Source organism: Equus asinus, chromosome 25 (genome assembly GCF_041296235.1).
Source record: "Equus asinus isolate D_3611 breed Donkey chromosome 25, EquAss-T2T_v2, whole genome shotgun sequence".
NCBI lineage: Eukaryota > Metazoa > Chordata > Mammalia > Perissodactyla > Equidae > Equus > Equus asinus.
The window spans coordinates 43,529,266-43,551,314 of record NC_091814.1 but is presented as its reverse complement, the minus strand read 5'-3'; the positions used below and the strand labels follow the sequence as shown (position 1 = coordinate 43,551,314).

The following is a 22,049-nucleotide window of genomic DNA, read 5'->3' as shown; positions in this document are numbered from 1 at the left end:
CACGCGCTCCGCTTCAGCAGCCCAGGGTTTCGCTGGTTTGGATCCTGGGCGCGGACGTAGCACCGCTCTTCAGGCCATGCTGAGGCAGTGCCCCACATGCCACAACTGGAAGGGCCCACAACTAAAAATACACAACTGTGTACTGGGGGGCTTTGGGAGAAAAAGGAAAAATAAAATCTTTAAAAAAAAAAAGATTTCCTCTCAGTCTTTCTAAACTCAGAGTTTCAGATTTATGAGCGAGAGGATTGGATTTTGGCCAGAAGGGCGTGGCCATTTAGTACAGCCCTGTCCTGGAGACTGGGTGTCTGCTCTCACCTTTGAGGACAGTTTCCAGAGAAAAGGAAATATGTTGAAAAAAGAAAAGAGAGTGTCTTTACTCTCAATATTTGTAGAACTTTTATTAATGTATACAATTTTATAAAGAGAATGTTAGGTCTAATGTGAAAATTAAAGGGATGAAAAATTACTTTCTATTTCCACTTCTTAAAAATACATATTTGTCGCAACATGTTTTCTTTGCTTCTTATATAGTGTTGCAAGTATTTTTCACATCAATACCTTATGCTATTGCCCAACCATTAAATAAGCAAACTGTGATGAGTAAGACTCAGATGGCATGTCTGCAATGAGGACTTCTCTTCATGGTTTATTAGTCATTCGAGTAACCTCTTCTAAAATTTGATTTCTTGGCGGACTGCTGGAGAGATAAGTCTAAGTAATTTCTGTCCAGAAATTTTTTGATTGTTATATAAGGTGAGATTAGGTTGTGCTGTGATAGTAACACAAGAGGAACACAAGTAATTGTCTCTTAAACAAGATTAGAAGTATATTTCTCTCTCATGTTAGTGATCCAGAGTTGGGAAGTCCACAACTAGTATGGTGACTCCATGGGGCTCAGGGACCCTGTTCCTTTTACCTCCCTGTCTCATAGGCTGTGATCCTCCTTCTCATTGTCCCAGTGGCTCCGGCCATTTCATGAGTTCCAAGGAGTAGAACTGAGGTAGGGAAAGAAGGAGGTAAAGGAACAGATAGCAGCTATTTTTTAAGGAAGTTTTCTCGAGGTTTTATCAAGCTAATCCTGCCTGTATCTCATTGGCAAGCACTTAGTCACGTGGCCACATAGGTGCAAAAGGAGACTGGGAAATTTATTTATTCTGAGCAGTCATGTACCCAGGACAAAGTCAGGGATTCTAGTACTAAGGAAGAGGGTGAGGGATGATAGGTTGACAACTAACACCTCTGCTACAACTGTCTGTTTTACTTTCCTGCCCCTGATTGTCTGGTCAAATCTTAGCTTCTTTTGGCTATGTGTGACTATATTGTTCTAATATTTCACTTTCTGCCTTTTCTCATTTACCTACCTTTGAAAGCTGTAAAATGATGTCAGTGTAAGTTGATATTTGTGATAAGAAATTACATGATTTTAGAGCTCTATCGAAGACCTTAGAGATGATAGTTACTCTCTATTTTACAGTTAATGAGAATCCAAAACGTCAAAACTAGTCACATTACCGGTAATATTCTGCATATCATTGGTTGAACACATTTTTTTCTATTATTTTAATATCTCTGAAAATGAGAAAACACTGTGCTATTTAGTGTAATTCACTTGGCAGCTTTTTTCTTTCTTAGTACCAAACAAAAATCAGTGGCATCTTAGATGAATACGTTCTTTAAAAAAATATGGCCAAGGTTTGTTAACATTTTATTTTAATGTTGTGCTACCATATAGGATTGCTTTAAGAAGAGGAGGGATATATTTTCTTACATAAAGTAGCTTTTTTCTGATTATAGAAGTAGTACAGGCTCATTGCAGAAAATTTATAAGAGACAAGTATAAAAAGGAAACAGTCATCACCCATATGCCTGCCCCTTGGAGATAACATTTTGGTTTATTTTCTCCCAATAATTTGTTTTCCTTTTCCATCACACACAGATCCATGTAGACACATACGGGCATGTGCATCATAGATACATTAGCAAAATCAGCATCAGTTTATATGTTCAGTTTGTATATTTTTCTTAACATTATTTTGTGTTTTTTTGGTGTTGAAATATTCTTTGAAAGTGTTGTTTAAAAAAGTGACTTCATGTTAGTCATTTGTATGGATGTATCATTTGTTAACTGTTAGGACTGTATTTTTACTACTTTCTGGTTTCTAGCATTTAACAGTGGCTAATAAAGAAGTGAAGGAGGGGGTCGGCCTGGTGACATAGTGATTAAGTTCACACGCTCTGCTTTGGCGGCCTGGGGTTTGCAGGTTCAGATCCTGGCTGCAGACCTACACACCGCTCATCCAGCCATGCTGTGGTGTCTCACATACAAAACAGAGGAAGATTGGCACAGGTGTTAGCTCAGGTACAATCCTCTCAAGCAAAAAGAAGATTGGCAACAGTTGTCAGCTCAGGGACAATCTTCCTCACCAAAAAAAAAAGAAGTCAAGGAAGTAGGTAAAGATGATGAGAAACGGTAAAATATACCATTTGAATAGTTAAGATGAGGGAGCTACCTAAGTAGATTAAAGTAAATAAATGTATTTCAGCTGATTAAAAATGTGATATCCAGAATATTATAATCTAGTTTAAATTGGGAGACAGCCCAGGATGAATTTTATTTTTAATAAAAAGGGATTGTAATTCAGAGCTCTAATTTTATTAGTTACTGGTTTATCTTGAACCTTTGGCTTCCTGTATTAAGGATTATGTAATAATTATGCTCAAGACTTAACTTCCCTAGAAGTTCTGATTTTTAAATATGGAGGAGGAGTTTATTACAATGCACTGTTTAGGACTATAAACTTCTGCATTGCTGCTTTCAAATGCACTGTTTGCAGTAGAACTAAGCTAAACACCTTTTTATTAGATTACCATTTTCAGGTTACATGTACCTCATTGACTTTTTTTTTTAGGTTTTTCTCTTTTGGCTTGTGCTAATCAGATAGAAAATATTTCAGATAAAGTACAGTGGAAAGCAGTATAATGTCATGCGAACTCGGAGGTCGTGTAGACCTGATCCTGGTTCTACAGCTTACAAGTTCTGTGACTTTGGGCAAGCCACATCACTTTATTTGTTCAAGCCGAGATCTCCTAATATGTAAAATAGGAATTATATTGTCTACTTCAGAGATTATTTTAAGACTAGAAATAAAATAGAAAAGCCCCTAAGAGAGTATCTAGCATATAGCAGTCATACAATAAATAACAGCCATTACCAACAATAGCAACAATAGTGATTTGCAGTCTCTTTCCCTTCATGGCTTCTAGAAAGAAATCAGGGCTAGGTGGTTTTTTAAGATAATTACCTTCTGCTTTATCAGACATTGGATACAGCCAGTGGTGTTATGAGTAGGAGTTTTCATGCCAGAGGTTGGTTTCAAAAGCTGTTGGGAAATATATTTAACACCTGCAGTCTTGCCGGTTGCTTTGCTGAGAGCTGGATGTACAGTGGTTAACAAAAAGACATGGTGTTTAAAGTCAGATTGGGGAAGCAGATATTAAGAGACCAAAAAATTGAAATATATAGAATTTCAAATTGTATTAAGTGCAATGAAGGAAAAGGATAAGGTGCAGTAACTTGAGAGCGAATTGTCAGGGGAGACTCCTCTTTAGGAGTCAATTTAGTGTAAGACCTAAACACTGTACACGCGTGTCGCTTCACGATGGGCACAGGTTCTGAGAATTGCGCCCTTAGGTGATTTGGTCATTGTGCGAACATCATAGAGTGTACTTACACAAACCTAGATGATACAGCCTACTACACACCTAGGCTGTATGGTACTAATCTTAAGGGACCACCGTCGTATATGCAGTCCTTCATTGACTGAAATGTCATTATGCGGTGTATGGCTGGATTACCTATTCTCTTAGCTGTTTTGCTCAAAAAGGTCAGATTCCTGGTTCCATGCCACTGTGAGGTTAAAAGATTTCTCTGTGGAAAGCCAGGTAGTGAGTCAGAGAAACAAGTAATTCATGGACTGGCAATATGATCTTGTGTAGTCAGATTATAATTTTGTTTTTGAGGAAGATTAGCTCTGAACTAACATCTGCAGCCAATCCGCTTTTTTTTTTTTTGATGAGGAAGACTGGCACTGAGCTAACATCCATGCTCATCTTCCTCTACTTTATATGTGGGACGCCTGCCACAGTGTGGCTTGACAAGCGGTGCGTAGGTCTGTGCCCAGGATCTGCACCGGTGAACCCTGGGCCACCAAAGTGGAAAGTGCGCACTTAACTGCTGTGCCACCTGGCTGGCCCCTCAGGATAATTTTTTATACTCTGTACTCAGTATACATTTTTACTTTGTGTTTCTTTCTCTGAGCCTGCTTTTTTATTTTTTCATGCCTCTTTGCCTTTGAAAGGATTGTTTATCTATCAGTAAATGACCCTGCTCTTTTCTCGTTTTAAGACTGAGTCCAAAGTAACCTCTGCTTAGAAGCCTTTTTAGAAGAGTTACCTTTCGGGGCCGGCTCCGTGGCCGAGTGGTTAAGTTCGCGCGCTCCGCTGCGGCGTCCCAGGGTTCGGATCCTGGGCGCGCACATGGCACCGCTCGTCAGGCCCCATTGAGGCAGCGTCCCATGTCCCACAACTAGAAGGACCTGCAACTAAGATATACAACTGTGTACGGGGAGAGTTTGGGGAAATAAAGCAGGGGAAAAAAAAAAAAAAAGATTGGCAACAGTTGTTAGCCCAGGTGCCAATCTTTAAAAAAAAAAAGAAAAAAAGAGTTATCTTTCTAAAATGCAAATCTGAAAATGTTTACAAACCTTGTGCTTAAAACATTGGTTTCCAGTTGCCCTTAGGATAAAATGAAGAATTCTTACAATGGCTTGAAGGCCTGTCATGATCTAGCCCCTGTTTGCTTCTCTAGCCTCATCTCTGATCACTCATGCGTGCCTTCAGTGTGTGTTCCAACTGTAGGGTCTCTGCTTCGTGGTTGTTGTTCCCCATTCTTAGAATCTTAAAGGTTGTGTAGTTCAGCTGCTTATTTAAAAAATGAGGTTTATTTGCGTGCTAAAATATGGTGATTCTGTTTAATGTATTATCTAAGCACCCAGCTTTTCTAGTTTCTAGTTAACTATCTGCCTCCTCCTTCCGTCATCCTTCTTTCCATCTCTCATTGTGCTGTGACAATCATAGTCCATGGGCTGGATGAAATTAATAGAGACGAGATTGAGAAGATAAGCAAATTAGAAAACTTAATAACCTTCAACCTCCTTTTCAGGTTACTGATATTAGACATTATTCAGATTTATTGTGATCATATTTTGAAGTTCTAATTAATGCCAGTTTCAGGTTATAGAAGAACTCAGAAGAAGGTAGAAGTGGAGCACGTCTTGTACTATATTCTTCTATATTCCCTCTTAGAAAGGGAATGATAGTAATAAGCAGTCTTTTTTTTTTTTTTTTTTGCTGAGGAAGATTCACCCTGAGCTAACATCTGTTGCCAGTCTTCCTCTTTTTTAGCTTGAGGAAGATTAGCCCTGAGCTAACATCTGTGCCAGTTTTCCTCTATTTTGTATGTGGGCTGCTGTCACAGCATGGCTGATGAGTGGTGCAGGTCCATGCCTGGGATGGAACCTGCAAACCTGGGCTGCCAAAGCAGAGTGCATGGAACTTTAACACTCAGCCATGGGGCCAGCGCAAAGCAGTAACTCTTTATTTTCTTCAGTCCTTGGATACATGAAAGGAGAAGGCTGAGGAGACGGAGTGGTGTCAACAACAGAGTTCTTCCTTGTGTCTACCAGTAGAGCAGCTTCTTTCAACTTTAATTCCTCAGAGAAAGAAGAGAAAGCCAATGAGAAATAAACATTAGGCATCTAGGTAGTATAATACTGTGTATAGGAATGTGGTAGGTTTAAATAGTTAACCTTCTAATAGTAATAGCACTAAATGATAGAATTTACTTAAATTGTAGTTTTTATTGTACATTGTTTTATTGTTTTTTTCTTCATAGGTTAGCTCTGACAGTGGGCGGGGGCAGAGTAACAAATATCTGCAGAGTGATAACTGTGTTAGATACTGTGCTATGCGTTTTTGCAGGTTTTTTTGTTTTGGGGCCTTTTTTTAGAGTTGATAGAACAGTTTAGCAAGTTAGATGTTATTCATTTAAATTTTGCACATAAGTAACTGCTCAGAAAAGTGAAATAGCCTGCCTGAGGCCACACTCAAGTGGTAGAGGTAGAATTTGAACCCAGGTCTGCCTGGCTGGAAGCTTATATATTTCTTTTACTAGTTCTTATCAGCACTAAAGACGTCTTTTTCCTTAATATTGTACTAGCTCGAGTATGGATTCCTGAACTACCCACATATACAAGTTTTACTGCATGAAAAGAAGACATGAATTAATCATTAAAATAGGGACCTTTTTGCTCAGCATGCCAAAGCAGTGTTCTGTTCTGTCTGAGGTGTCACAGTTTGGAGTCATAGATTGGGGGATGGGGAGGGAGTTGTGAAAGAAACTTTCGAGGAGACTTGACATCTGTCACCACCTTATACTGGCCCTCACACTATTGAGATGCCTGTGATATTTATTCTTAGACTTTCTCTTTTCTCTCTCTGTTCTCCTATCACTCTGAACTGGTTTTTCCTTGTGGCATTCACTGCACCATTAATAACTAATGTCTTTCCTCACTGATGGACAGTGAGCTCAGTGAGAGCAAGGCTGCATGTGTCTTGTTCACCAGCACAGGTGCTGAATAGTAGAAGTACTGCTTGTTATCCAGATCTCTTTGGTCCCTGAGATCAGATAGCAGGTTGGGATAACAAGGGATCCCCTTAGTTCTGGAGTGAGTGTGCAAGCAGAGAAGGTAGGAGTTTTGGAGTATGGGAAGGAAAGGAAGGGAATAGGAGGAAGGGGGAAAAAGGGTACAATTGATAAGCAGGGTGAAGGTAAGGAGATTGTCGTAGAAGTTTCAAGTTCTTTGGAATGTACGGCAAAGCCTTGTCTGTGGGCAAGTAGTGAGTAAGGCACAAGAGCTTGTGCCGTGAGAAGTTGACTGCTCTATTTAACTTGAGCTGGGTGGATTAGGACCTGATTTCAGCAGCTTTTCTGACATTTGTATAACGTTCATCATGGTTTTTTTCATGTTTCTGGTCTACTCGACCCAGTACTTAATTGGAAAGGGGACTGGTTCCAGAGTATGAGGAATCCTAGCTAAAAGAAATGGCTTGGTTCCCTTTGCCACGTCTCAAGATTGCAGGCTTCCTTTTTAATGTTGAGTGAAATTTCCGTAGACTGATGTGAGTAGGGGTGAAGTGTTGGTTTAGCCCCCTCCCGCCATCCCTCGCTTCTTTTCTGACCTTAACTCTTATTACTCTTTTACTTCAGCTAGGACATCCTATTTCCTTGCTTTTTCTCAAATATATATATAGCTCTGCTTTACTCCCACGGAAATTGTAAGTTCCATAGAGACAAGGATTTGGTTTTGTTCATTGTATCTCCAGCGCCTAGAACTGTGCCCAGAACTGTACCTAGCACTTAGTGGAGTGAGCAGATTCTTTCTTTTCTTGCCTTTTAGTATATTTCTATGTGGGACAACAGTTTTGTAACTGGAAAAAACCTTTACTTGTTATTCAGTCTAATTCTAGAGATGAAATGAGAAAAGAATCTTTTTTCTTTTTGTTATTTTTTTTTTTGGATTTGTTTTGTCTTTGGTTGGGGAAGCATCCTATTGAAGAATTTCAAAATGAAGATGGACGTATAATTGAAATGGAACAAGGAAAAGGAACCAAAATAAAATATAGATAACCTTAATATGAAAAAATAATTCTATAAAAACTCTTTATTTCTTCCAGGGAACATAGGTCCTCTCATTTTGTCCTTAAAACCAACCTCCCTCATTCACACTTTCTGTTGGCTAATCCTTTCCTGTCTTGCTGCTTTTCATCACTTTTTCTCCTTCTGCCACTTTTCATTTAATCTTAAATCCTACTGGTCCTTTGAGGTTTCAATTCCCAGCTCAAAAAATACATTTCCAATCATCTTATCCTTGCTTTCTTTGTTTGCTAAACTCTTATATGTTCTTTGAGTCTTTATCCATGGTTATATTGCTCAGATGATACTTAGGTACTCTAGTCTATATTTTTTATATGTATGTATCTTATATTTTCCATCTCCATCAGCTGTCTGGTGAGAGCTGGGAACTTATATTCTCACTGCCCAGGACCCAAAAGGCATTTAGGAATTGTGGGAAACAGAGCAGTTTGAAAAGCCTTCCTAAATTGCATTGATATTTTTAGGCTTTACTTTTTTTTTTTATTGTGGTCATAATAGTTTATAACGTTGTAGAATTCCAGTTGTTCATTATTATTTGTCAGTCACTATAGAAATGTGCCCACCCTCAACCCCCTTCCCCTCGTAACCACTAAACTGTTCTCTTTGTCTGTATCTTAGTTTATCTTCCACATATGAGTGAAATTGTATGGTATTTGTCTTTGTCTGGCTTGTTTCACTTAACATAATACCATCAAGGTCCATCCATGTTGTTTCAAATGGGACGATTTTGTTTTTATTTTTTTTTATGGCTGAGTAGTATTCCATTGTATATACAGACCATATCTTTATCCAGTCATTACTCAGTGGGCACTTGGGTTGCTTCCACTTCTTGGCTATTGTGAATAATGCTGCAGTGAACATAGGGGTGCATAAGTCTCTTTGAATTGTTGATTTCAGGTTCTTTGGCTGAATACTCAGTAGTGGAATTGCTGGGTTGTATGGTATTTCTATTTTTAATTTATTGAGAAATCTTCATACTGCTTTTCCATAGTGGCTGCACCAGTTTGCATTCCCATCAGCACTGTATGAGGGTTCCCTTTTCTCCACATCCTCTCCAACATTTGTTATTTTTTGTCATTTTTTGTCTTGGTAATTATAGCCATTCTAACGGGTATAAGATGATATCTTATTGTAGTTTTGATTTACATTTCACTGATGATTAGTGATGTTGAACATCTTTTCATGTGCCTGCTGGCCATCTGTATATCTTTGGAAAAATGTCTGTTCATATCCTCTGCCCATTTTTTGATCAGGTTGTTTTGTTGTTGTTGTTGAGTTGCATGAAGGGACTTCCCTTTTGCCGTTGTATGTTCTTGGCTCCTTTGTTGAAGATTGGCTGTCCCTAGATCTGTGGTTTTAATTCTGGGCTTTCAGTTCTGTTCCATTGATCTGTGTGTCTGTTTTTGTACTAGTACCATGCCGTTTTGTTTACTATAAAAAATAGTAGTATTTTTTGAAGTCAGAGATTGTAATGCCTCCAGCTTTGTTGTTTTTCCTCAGAATTGCTTTAGCTATTTAGGGTCTTTTGTTGCCCCATGTGAATTTTAGGATTCTTTGTTCTATTTCTGTGAAGATGTCATTGAGATTTTGATTGGGATTGCATTGAATCTGTAGATTGTTCTAGGTAATATGGACATTTTAGCTGTATTTATTCTTCCAATCCATGTGCATGGAATATCTTTCCATTGCTTTATGTCATCATCGATTTCTTTCAGTAATGTCTTATACTTTTCATTGTATAGGTCTTTCTCCTCCTTGGTTAAATTTAATCCTAGATATTTTATTCTTTTTGTTGTAATTGTAAATGGTATTGTATTGTTGAGTTCTCTTTCTGTTAGTTCGTTATTAGAGTATGAAAATGCAACTGATTTTGATAAGTTGATTTTGTACCCTGCAAGTTTGCTGTAGTTGTTGATTATTTCTAATAGTTTTCTGATGGATTCTTTAGGTTTTTTCTATATATAAAATCATGTCATCTACAAACAGCAAGATTTTTGCATCTATGCTCATCAGTGAAATTGGCCTGTAATTTTCCTGTTTTGTGTTGTCCTTGTCAGGCTTTGGGATCAGGGTGATGTTAGCCTCCTAAAATGTGTTAGGAAGTGTTCCATCTTTTTCAACTTTTTGGAATAGTTTGAGAAGGATAGGTACTAAATCTTCTTTGAATGTTTGGTAGAATTCTCCAGAGAAGCCATCTGGTCCTGGAATTTTATTTTATGAGAGGTTTTTGATTACTGTTTCAATCCCTTTGTTTGTGATTAGTATGTTCAGCTTCTCTATTTGTTCTTGATTCAGTTTTGGAAGTTTGTATGAATCTTGAGAATTTACCATTTCTTCTAGATTGTCCAATTTGTTGGCGTGTAGTTTTTCATAGCCTTCTCTTATAAGTCTTTGTATTTTTGTGGTATCCTTTGTAATTTCTCCTCTTTCGTTTCTAATTTTATTTATTTGAGGCTTCTCTCTTTTTTTCTTAGTGAGTCTGGCTAGGGATTTGTCCATTTTGTTTATCTTCTCAAAGAACCAGCTCTTAGTTTCGTTGATGCTTTCTACTGTTTTTTGGCTTCAATTTCATTTATTTTTGCTCTAATTTTTATTTTTCTCCTTCTGCTGACTTCAGGCTTTGTTTTTTCTTCTTTTCCCAGTTCTGTTAGGTGTAGTTTAAGATTGTTTGTTTGAGGTTTTTCTTTTTTTAAGGTGGGCCTGTATTACTATGAATTTCCCTCTTAGGACAGCTTTTGCTGCATCCCATATGAATTGGTATGGTGTATTTTCATTTTCATGTGTCTCCAGATACTTTTTGAGTCTTCCTTTAATTTCCTCATTGAACTATTTGTTGTTCAGTAGCATGTTGTGTAGTCTCCACATATTTGTCCCTTTCTCAGCTTTTTTCTTGTAGTTGATTCTAGTTTCATAGCATTATGGTTGGAAAAGATGCTTGATATGATTTCACTCTTTTTAAGTTTATTGAGGTTTACCTTGTTCCCCAACATATGGTCTATCTTTGAGAATGTTCCATGTGCACTTGAGAAGAATGTCTCTTCTACTGCTTTTGGATGCTGGCTTCTATAAATATATCTGTTAAGTCCGTCTGGTCTAGTTTTTCTTTTAAAGCCACTGTTTCCTTGTTGACTTTCTGTCTGGATGATCTATCCATTGATGTAAGTGGGGTGTTAAGGGTCCCCTACTATTGTCTTGCTGTTAATATCTCCTTTAGTTCACTTAATAGTTGATTTATGTACTTTGGTGCTCCTCTGTTGGGTACATATATAAGTGTTATGTTCTCTTGGTGGAATGTCCCTTTTCTCCTTAGATACTGCCCCTCTTTGTCTCTCATTTCCTTTTTTATCTTGAAGTCTTTGTCTGATAATAAGTGTGGCAAAGCCTGCTCTCTTTTGTTTGCCATCAGCTTGGAGTATCTTCTTCAGTCCCTTCATTCTGAGCCTGTGTTTGTCTTTAGAGCTGAGATGTGTTTCCTCGAGGCAGCGTATTGTTGGATCTTGTTCTTTAACCCATCCCACCACTCCATGTCTTTTGATTGGAGAATTCAATCCATTTACATTTGGAGTGATTATTGATACATGGGGGCTTAATGTTGCCATTGTATGACTCATTTTTCCAGTTGTTTTTATTTCCTTTGTTTCTCATCCCATGTATTTCAGACTACCCATTCAGTTTGGTGGCTCTCTGTGATGGTTTTCTCTTTATTATTTGTGTCTCTTCTCTGACTATTTGCTTAGTGGTTACCATGAGGTTTGTTTTAAAATCTCGTAGGTGTGATAGTCTGTTTTCTGATAGCCTCTTATTTCCTTAGTCTAAGCTGATTCTATTCCTTTCCTCTTCCTCTTCTAAGTTGTTGTCACAACTTTTCCGTCTTGTCTTGTGAGTTTGTGGTTAAAATGATGAGATTATTTTTGATGTTTTCCTCCCCTTTATCTTTAATGTTATAATGATGTGTTTGCTAACCTGTTCTGATAGAGAGCTGTGCTTTTCTGATTTTGTCTGCCTATTTATCTCCTTGCTCCAGGCTTTGTAAACCCTTTCATTTTTTCTTCAGGTGTGATGATCTTGATCACTTCTTGGGGCGGGGGGTATCTTGTGGTGATGAACTCCCTCAGCTTTTGTTTATCTGGGAAAGTTTTTATTACTCCATCATATCTGAAGGATATTTTTGTTAGAGTATTCTTGGCTGAAAGTTTTTGTCTTTCAGAATTTTGAATATATCATTCCACTGTCTCAGCCTGTGAGGTTTCTGCTGAGAAATCCACCCAAAGCCTGATAGGGGTCCCTTGATAGGTTATTTTTTTCTGTCTTGCTGCCCTTTACATTTTTTCTCTGTCATTGACTTTGCTGGTTCTACCAATACATGCCTTGGATAAAGTCTTTTTACATTGGTATAATTAGGAGTTCTTTTAACTTCTTTTACTTGTATTTCCAGCTCCTTCCCCAGGTTTGGGAAGTTCTCAGCTGTTATTTCTTTGAGGAAGCTTTCTGCTCCATTTCCCTCTCTTCTCCTCTGGAATACGTATAATTCTTATGTTGCATTTCCTAATTGAGTTGGATATTTCTTCATTTCTCTCTCTCTCTCTTTTTTTTTTTTTTTTAGGAAGATTAACCCTGAGCTAACTACTGCCAATCCTCCTCATTTTGCTGAGGAAGGCTGGCCCTGAGCTAACATCCATGCCCATCTTCCTCCACTTTATATGTGGGATACCTACCACAGCATGGCATGCTGAGTAGTGACACATCTGCCCCTGGGATCCGAACTGGTGAACCCCAGGCTGCTGAAGCGGAATGTGTGCACTTAACCGCTGCACCACCGGGCTGGCCCCTCTTCATTTCTTTTTAGTCTTAATTCTCTCTCGTCCTCCATCTATAGCTTTTCTGTATTTCTGTCCTCCAGACTGCTAAGTCTATCCTCCACTATATCAGCTCTGTTATTCAGGGATTCTAGATTTTTCTTTATCTCATCCATTGTGTTTTTCCTTTCCAACATATCTGATTGGTTTTTTTGTATTGTTTCAATCTCTTTTGTGAAGAATTCCCTCTGTTCATTAATTTTGTTCCTGATTTCATTGAATGGTTTATCTGTGTTTTCTTGTAACTCACTGACTTTTTTTATGGTTGCTATTTTGAGTTCTCTGTCATTTAGATTGTAAATTTCTCTGCCTTCAGGATTGATTTCTGGGTGCTTGTCATTTTCCTTCTGGTTTGGAGTAGTAATGTATTTTTTCATACTGTTTGATGGCATGGAGTTGTGCCTTTGCATAGTCACAGATTCCACCTACTGTCACTGGGGGTGGGTCAGGGGCTGTGTATTCTGAGCTTGCCACAATCGCTGGCATCTGAGCCTGCTCTTAGAATCTACGCTGACAGCCTTGTCTGTAATTGCCGGCTAGCTCGCTCAATGCTGCTGCTTTTCTAATGTATTTATGGGCATTCTGGCCGACTGGCTGAACTGGAGCGATGGGCAGGGGGTATGGGTGCTTTCTTTCACGTGCATATTCCCGGGGGCTTTCTCACTCTGCCCTCACTCTCTGCTTTCTTGGGGTGCTGGCTTAATGAAGACACTCCCTCAATAGCTTAGCCACCTTTGTGTGGGCCTTTCCCACTGGCTGTGAGGGAATGTGGAGAGCAAAGGTGTTCCTGTGGAGAGCTGCTCCTCCCCTCTCTCTTCTCAGAGCCACGCACGTTCCCGTGCCCTGGTGTGCTGCTGTTTGGGAGGAAGAGGGGATCTTCTTACCTTCCCCCACTTCCTTTCAGGAGGTGCAGCATCTCCACCTTCACATGTATGACTCCGTGGTTCTCTCAGATGTCTTTTGTGTTCTGTGAATGTTCTCTGTTAGTTTATGAATGTCATTTTCATTATATCTTAGGAGGAAGAGTCTAAGGAAAGAGCTCACTCTGCCATGATGCTGACCCACTCCTCTTTAGGCATTACTCTTTTTTCTTGGTGAGGAAGATTAGCCCTGAGCTAACATTTGTGTCAGTCTTCTATTTTTTTTATGTAGGATGCTGTCACAGTGTGGCTTGATGAGCAGTGCTATGTCTGCACCCAGGATCTGAACCTGCGAACCCTGGGCTGCTGAAGTGGAGAGCATGAGCTTAACCACTATGCAACTGGGCCGGCCCCTTTAGGCTTTACTTTTAAAGGACTTGGTGAAACTTGTGATAAAACAGAACCTGGAAAAATGCTACTTGAGATATTTTAGGTTCAATCTAAATAATTTAGTTGGAGCAAAAGGCACTTTTTTTTTTCTTAAGGAATTTGTAAGTAACACTTGCTTTCTTTATATAGATGGGCCCTATCAGTTTAAAAATATCCAAATTTATAATTTGAGCATCCACAGTAGGTCATCTGTTATTATCTGAAGAAACTTTTTTTGCTTAATACTTCTCAAAAACTTGTGGATATGTAAGTTTTAAGATGTTGAAGATTGTCTGGGACCAAAATGTATAACAATTTTATATTATGAAATTATGTGTGTTTTGGTGAGATAAATATATAGCTATGGAGGTAGGAATAAACATTATTTTGTAAATGTTGGTGTCATACAGTAATGACATGATATAAAATATAAATATTTTTTTATATTGGGGGTCAAGGTATTGCTTGAGAAGAAAGGGGACTTAAAATTAATGGTGATCTGATACTGGTTTTTACTTATTTTCTTTTAAAGATTTTATTATTTTTTCCTTTTTCTCCCCAAAGCCCCCCCGTACATAGTTGTATATTCTTCATTGTGGGCCCTTCTAGTTGTGGCATGTGGGATGCCACCTCAGCGTGGCTTGATGAGCAGTGCCATGTCTGCGCCCACGATTCGAACCAATGAAACACTGGGCTGCCTGCAGCGGAACGCGTGAACTTAACTACCCGGCCACGGGACCAACCCCCTGGTTTTTACTTTTTATTGTTTTCCAGATAAAACTTGATGAGAAAAAAATAGACTATCATTTTTATCATTTCTGTTATTCTGCTTTTGTATATCATTCGTAGGAGTTCATTTAGTAGGTGATTGTTTTGATATCTTGATTTATGCTTAAAAGGTTATAAATCTTTAAAAATACATAAATCATCATGTTGCTTTTCCAGTAGCCATTTCTGAAACTAAGGTTAGCAATAGAAGTCATTTTTGTGTTTTTACTCTGAACTCACTTAACATGGATTTCTTTTGATCCAGCTCTGTTAAAGAGAACCCTTTAGAAAAATGGTAATAACTCATCAGCATTTGTTAGTTCCTAATATTTTCCTTTATTTGTTTTAAAATTCTAGGAATTAAAGCCATTTTTTATGAAGGAAGTTGGCAGTCACTTTGATGATTTTGTGACCAATCTCATAGAAAAATCAGCATCATTAGACAATGGTGGATGTGCTGTCACAACCTTTTCTGTTCTTAAAGGAGAGAACAACCATAGAGCTAAGTAAGTATGAGTATTAGTTCTTTTAATGCAAACATCTACTCTTCTATAGCTCAGTGGACAGAATTGCCATAAAAATGCCTAGATTCACCTCCTAGCACCACTTTTTCTTATCTGTGTGTTGACTTGGGCAAATTATTTAAATATTTGAAGGGCAAGCTTCTTCATCTTAATGTGTGCATTATAATAAACATGCATACCTCATTTAAGACTACACTAATAAAATAATAGAGCCCACACTTGTTGGATACTTTACATTTAAACCAAACAAGGACTCTGTGAGGTAGGCACTGTAACTGTCTGCATATTACATATCAGGAACTGAAGCAGAGAGCAGTTAACTGTTGTCCAGGAATACACAGCTGGAATTTGAATTCAGAGTCTGTGCTTTTCAGCACATCATTATACTGACTCTGTATTGTGCTCTATACAATACTTGTAATAAAGTACAGTTCAATTAGTATATGTGTTTCCAATTGGTCAGTCATCCAGAGCAGTAGAGGGATGGCTGTCAAAGGCCAGTGTGTACTAATTTGCCATCCCGTGCTTTCCTTGGGTTTATGCCTCTGTGGTCTCTGTCAGTCTCTCCCATTCTGGAGGACAGTTTTAACCAGAAATAGTCGAAAGAAGTGCTGGCAGTAGTGCAAAAAGCCTTAAAGAAGATGATAATGCTAGATGTTAAGATGCGTGATTTTAGTAACTAGAGGCAACCTTTAAGATCAGTAGGCTTTTGAGGGTTGTTGGAAGTCTTTTGAAATTAGGGAGGGAATCTTAAACATCATGCAGATTTGGAGGACTGACCAATAACAGTATGTCAACTGAAGTAAAGTATGGCTGGGGGCCTGTCTGACCTCCTGGATATCTAGGAGAAGGTGGAATGGTGTTCAGTGTGTGTTGCCAGGAATGCATTTCCATAGGTGGGCTATGGGGCCCCTTTGAATGCTGCTCTAGTTAGGTGTGCCTCGCATCTCTTCCAAACCAGATTTGCGTGTACCTATCTCATAGCATGTTCAGAAGGAGTAAATGAGGTAACACGCGTAAAACCCTTAACACAGTACCTGGATCATAGTGAGAAGGCTGTTGATGGTACATGCTATAGTTGGTAACATTCTTTCTCTTATCCGTAGGTTTAAATTTCTTATCATACTTGAGGTACTTATATTTTGTTTTAATTTTTTGCTCTTCTCAGAGATCTGAGAGCACCTCCAGAACATGGAAAGATTTTTGTTGTAAGGCAGTCTCTCTTAGAGTGAGTATTTTTTGTTGCTTTTGTTAATTATTAGCTTGAATTAAAAAAAGATAAAACTATTCTGATTGTTAGAATCACTGCTTAATCTATGAATGTTTAATGAGTTTGTTCTATATTCATATAAATTATTAGTTTTGATACTTCTTTTTGTACATTTGTCTCTTGCTTCTTCTCTCTGATCTTCTGGTTCTGTATCTTGTTGCAAAGGAAGATTTAGAGATAAGAACAGTTATCTGTCCTCTGATAAATGCCTTGAAGTTGTGCTGCAGAGAATTGGTTACCCAAAGAACTAGAACAGAAGTTTTATAATTTGGTAAACCACTTTGAGAGAGTTTTGGTGTTGCTACCTTCTTGATATACAGGCATACCTTGGAGATATTGCAGGTTCAGTTCCAGAACACTGTTAACGAAGTGAGTATCACAATAAAGTGAGTCACACGAACTTTTTTGGTTTCCTGTAATATTAAATGTAATATAAAAGTTACATTTATACTATACTATAGTCTGTTAATCATATAACAGCATTATGTTTAAAAAAAATCTATGTACCTTAATTTAAAAATACTTTACTACTAAAAAATGCTAACCATCATCTGAGCCTTCAGTGAGTCATAATCTTTTTGCTGGTGGAGGGTCTTGCCTCCATGTTGATGGTCCCTGACTCAGCAGGGTGGTGGTTGCTGAAGGCTGGAGTGGCTGTGGCAGTTTCTTAAAATAGCACCACAGTGAAATTTGCCCTGTCCGTTGACTTTTCCTTTTATGAACGTTTTCTCTGTAGCATGTGATGCTGTTTCATAGTATTTTATGCACAATAGAACTTCTTTCAGAATTGGCATCAGTCCTCTCAAACCCTGCTGCTGCTTTATCAACTAATTTGATGTCATATTCTAAACTCTTTGTTTCAACAGTCTTCACAGCATCTTCACCAGGAGAAGATTCCATCTTAAGAAACCACTTTCTTTGCTCATCCATTAAAGTTTTATCATGAGATGGCAACAATTCAGTGGTATCTTCAGGCTCTACTTCTGATTCTAGTTCTCTTGCTATTTCCACCACATCTGCAGTTACTTCCTCCACTGAAGTCTAGAACAACTCCAAGTCAACCATGAGAGTTGGAATAAACTTCTTCCAAATTCCCGTTGATGTTGACATTTTGACCTCTTCCCAGGCATCACAAGTGTTCTTAATGGCATTTAGAATGGTGAATCCTTTTCAGAAGGTTTTCAATTTACCTTGCCCAGATCTGTCAGAGGAATCACTATCTATGGCAGCGCTGTAGTCTTATGAAGTTTATTTCTTAAATAATAAGATTTCGAAGTTGAAATTGCTCCATGATCCATGGGCAGCAGAACGGATGTTGTGTTAGCAGGCGTGAAAACAACACTGATCTCATTGTGCATCTCCATCAGAGCTCTTGAGGGACCAGGTGCATTGTCAATGAGCAGTAATATTTTGAAAGGAATCTTTTTTTTTCTGAGCAGTAGGTCTCAATGGTGGGCTTAAAATATTCCGTAAACCATGTTGTAAACAGATGTGCTGTCATCCAGGCTTTGTTGTTCCATTTACAGAGCACAGGCAGAGTAGATTTAGTATAATTCTTATGGGCCTTAGGATTTTCGGAACAGTAGATGAGCACTGACTTCAGCTTTAAGTCACCAGCTGCATTAGCTGCTAACAAGAGAATCAACCTGTGGTTTGAAGCTTTGAAACCAGGCAGTGACTCATGAAAGTCCTAGATGACATCTTCCAATATCAGACTGTTTCGTCTGCATAAAAAATCTGTTGTTTAGCCCCTTCATTAGTTACCTTAGCTAGATCTTCTGGATAACTTGCTGCGGCTTCTACATGAGCACTTCGCTCTGAGCACTTCACCTTGCACTTTTATGTTTTGAAGATGGCTTCTTTCCTTAAACCTCATGAACCAACCTCTTCCAACTTCAGACTTTTCTTCTACAGCTTCCTCACTTCTCTCAGGTTTCACAGAATTGAAGAGAGTTAGGGCCTTGCTCTGGATTAGGCTTTGGTTGAGAGAATGTTGTGACTGGTGTGATCTTCTATCCAGACCACTAAAACTTTCTCCAGATCAGCAATAAGGCTGTTTCACTTTCTTATTTGTATGTTCAGTGGAGTAGCACTTTTAATTTTCTTCAAGAACCTTTCCTTTGCATTTACAACTTGGCTAACTGTTTGGTGCAAGAGGCCTAGTTTTTGTCTTATTTTGGCTTCAACATACCTTCCTCAGTCAGCTTTATCATTTCTAGCTTTCGATTAAAAGTGTAAGACTGCAACTTTTCCTTTCACTTGAACAGTGAGAGGCCATTGAATGCTTATCAGTTGGCCTAATTTCAATAGCATTGTGTCTCAGGGAATAGGGAGGCCTGGGACAGGGGGAGAGACAGGGAATGGCCGGTTGGTGGATCAGATCAGTCACATCGGTCGATTACGTTTGTAATCTTCTATGGGCATGGTTCGTGGCATCCCAAAACGATTACAATAGTAACATCAAAGATCACTGATCTCAGATTACCATAACAAATATAATAATGATGAAAAAGTTTGCACTATTGTGAGAATTACCAAAATGTGACACAGAGACATGAAGTGAGCAAATGTTAGAAAAGTGTCAGTGAAAAATTTGCTTGCCACAAGGTTGCCACAAACCTTCAATTTGTAAAAAACCCCGCAATATATGTTAAGCACAATAAAGCAAAGCACAATAAAATGAGATATGCCTGTGTAAATTTTTGTCGTCTCTTCTTTGGCTAGCAGTTTAGAGACTTCATAGTTTTCTCAGATTTACTTATTTTAGACTGCTGATTGTATGGATTTCATGAAAAAATTAGTAGGCAATGAAAATTAATTTTGGTGACCTCATTTGTGAACTGAAAATTAAAGGTACACTTTGGGTGGGTAATGAATATTTGCTTTGCCATGCTTTGTGAGTAGATTATTTATTTACTCATTCATTCATTTATTAGAATATTGCTGTAATTTAACCTGTGTTAGTGTAGGTCATCTGAAATAGCTTTGTAAAAAATTATCTAAGTGTCTCAATATTCTTATCTTTAAAAATGCATCTTATGCTTGCTAGAGCTCACTTTCTGTGAGCCAATTCACCTGTATTACTTAACTTTGATGAGAAGGCCAAAGTTTTTTGAATATGTAACGTAGAATACCATTTCAGTATTTTGTGACATTATTGTTTGAAGAGATTTATATTTTAAAATCTGTATTTGGGGGGATATGTGGGCTTTTCACATAAAAGGTAATATAAAACAATTACTTGGAACACTATAATTAAGATTTTAATGATAGAATTGTACTATATGAAAAATAAACAAAATTAAAATACCATTTAATTAGAAAATGTTTTTAACCAAGAAAATGAAACACATTCTATGGCTTAGGTGGGCTTTTAGTAGAATTTGAAGATCCTTAATCTAGAGATTTAATAGTATTTTAGATTCTTCAGAAAGTTATTTAGAAGATTAACATATATTTTTCTAAAAACAAAGCTAAAAATCTTTAGTCAAATATAAAAACTTATTTAGAAAAAGTCATCTAGAAAGTCGTTGTTACACTTTAAAAGAAAAGTAGCTCAGTCTTAGTCAAATAAAAACATCTATGAGGATAGAAAGTAAAAGCATTTGTAAATGGTGAAGTTTATAGACACACAGGTGGTAGTTGGTTATCATCAACAATATAGAAATGCGTATGTGAATACTTCTTGGAAATAGATATATTTCCTGTATATTAGTTAAGTGTAGAGAGTGGAATGTAAGAAGGATTTTTTCAAAACTTTTTAGCATTTGAAATAGTTTCTGTGTTCCCTGTTTTCAGTGAATGGCCTTTTGTCTACCTTTGAAAGCTACTGTTCCTGGCAGGTTTTCAAGAATGCACACCATTTGTTTTAAGTGTTTGATATCCATGCTGTGTTCTAGGGGGCAGTATCATTTTATTGGAAAGAGCCTTGTTCTAAGCTCTTCCTTAAGTTTTTACATTGGTCATTTCATTTACTCTTTCTACCTCAGGTTTAATATTCTCTGATTACTGTTTGAGATGTTTTTGGAGGTTGGATTAAGCATCTTCTGAGCAGCTTTAAAGTAAAGTCTTTATGGTGTTTTAAGATTAAATATAGATTATTAATTTTATTTGTTTGGACTACATTTACAGTGAGCTGTTTGAGGTGGACCACATCAGAACAATATATCACATGTTTATTGCTCTCCTCATTCTCTTTATCCTCAGCACAGTTGTCGTAGATTACATTGATGAAGGAAGGTAAGACAAGAAAGAAAAAGGTGTTTGGACAGTTGATGCATGGGGTATTGGGAGTTTTCACTATATTTAAATTTTGGTAAAGGGTGATTTGGTTAAATTTGCTTCAGAAAACCCCAAAGCAGCTGATTTGAGGATGAGATTCCTCTCTCCTAAAAAATACAACTAATGAGAATATTAGAGGGCTGGCTCTGTGGCCTAGTGGTTAAGTTTGGTGTGCTTTACTTTGGCAGCCTGGGTTCAGTTCTCAGGCTCACACTACACCGCTCGTTGGTGGCCATGCTGTGGTGGCATCCCACATACAAAAAAAGATGAAGATTGGCACAGGTGTTAGCTCAGGGCAAATTTTTTCTTCAAGCAGAAAAAAAAAAGTTTCATTACTTTTGTTTTTTAAAATGGTCTATTTTAGTAGACTGTAATTGGTAGTTACTAGGTCATTTTCCTAAATTGGAGAATTTTGTGTATATGATTTGCCAGTTTTTCTACTATGGTATGCATTTCAGGTTGTTAAAATAGCTTATTGGAATTTAACCTTTAAAATACAATATATTTCTTTTTAATATAAAAAATCAAATTGTAACTTTAAAAATCTCAGTGTGGTAATCAGACATTGATTTATGTGCTTTATTAGAAAATTAAATTTTAAGATAATGGTATAATAGTATATTAATAAATTTTGGAATTTCCCCGTTTCCCTCTGAAAAATCGTCCTTTGTACATAACAGCAATTGCTGATTAAATACTTTAAGTATTAACTTTGCCATAGAATATTGTAGAGTTTAAAATTTATTAATACGAGAATCTAATCTTTGAGAAGTTCAAAGTCTTATTATTCTAGGTTATCTTAGGTATCTTTTCTTTTTGAGGAAGATCAGCCCTGAACTAACATCTGCCAATCCTCGTCTTTTTGCTGAGGAAGACTAGCCCTGAGCTAACATCTGTGCCCATCTTCCTCTACTTTATATGTGGGATGCCTGCCACAGCCTGGCTTGATGAGTGGTGCCATGTCCGCACCTGCGATCCAAACTGGTGAACCCCAGGCTGCCGAAGCAGAATGTGAGCGCTTAACCGCTGTGCCACCCGGCCGGCCCCTATCTTAGGTATCTTATGTTCAAAGGCCATATTATCTTAGCACTTTTAGAAAATTTATTGTTGAGATACGTTGTAAAGCCGAGACTTAGAAGTGGTTCTCTATCTAGGACAACTGTTACATCCATTACTTCAATGTATTAATGTTGTTGTATTTCCTAAGTTTGAGAGTTTTGGGTCTGAGTTGAATTCTGTGAATCAATGCCTATAAAAAAATTTACTTATGTGTTCTCTCTGTGCTTT

The 22,049-nt window shown here is 37.7% G+C and overlaps 1 protein-coding gene across 5 annotated transcripts in view; it reads left to right on the top strand.

Moving 5' to 3' along the window:
• SOAT1 (sterol O-acyltransferase 1) overlaps positions 1-22,049 on the top strand; it is an 84,501-nt gene that overhangs the window by 40,580 nt on the left and 21,872 nt on the right. For 2 of the 5 annotated variants that reach the window (XM_014845294.3, XM_044757935.2), the window contains 3 exons: positions 15,045-15,193; positions 16,380-16,439; positions 20,613-20,720. In XM_014845294.3, coding sequence (XP_014700780.1) covers positions 15,045-15,193; positions 16,380-16,439; positions 20,613-20,720 — 317 coding nt within the window. The remainder of the gene's footprint in view (positions 1-15,044; positions 15,194-16,379; positions 16,440-20,612; positions 20,721-22,049) is intronic. The other 3 variants (XM_070497600.1, XM_070497601.1, XM_014845295.3) reach the window with 2 other exon arrangements.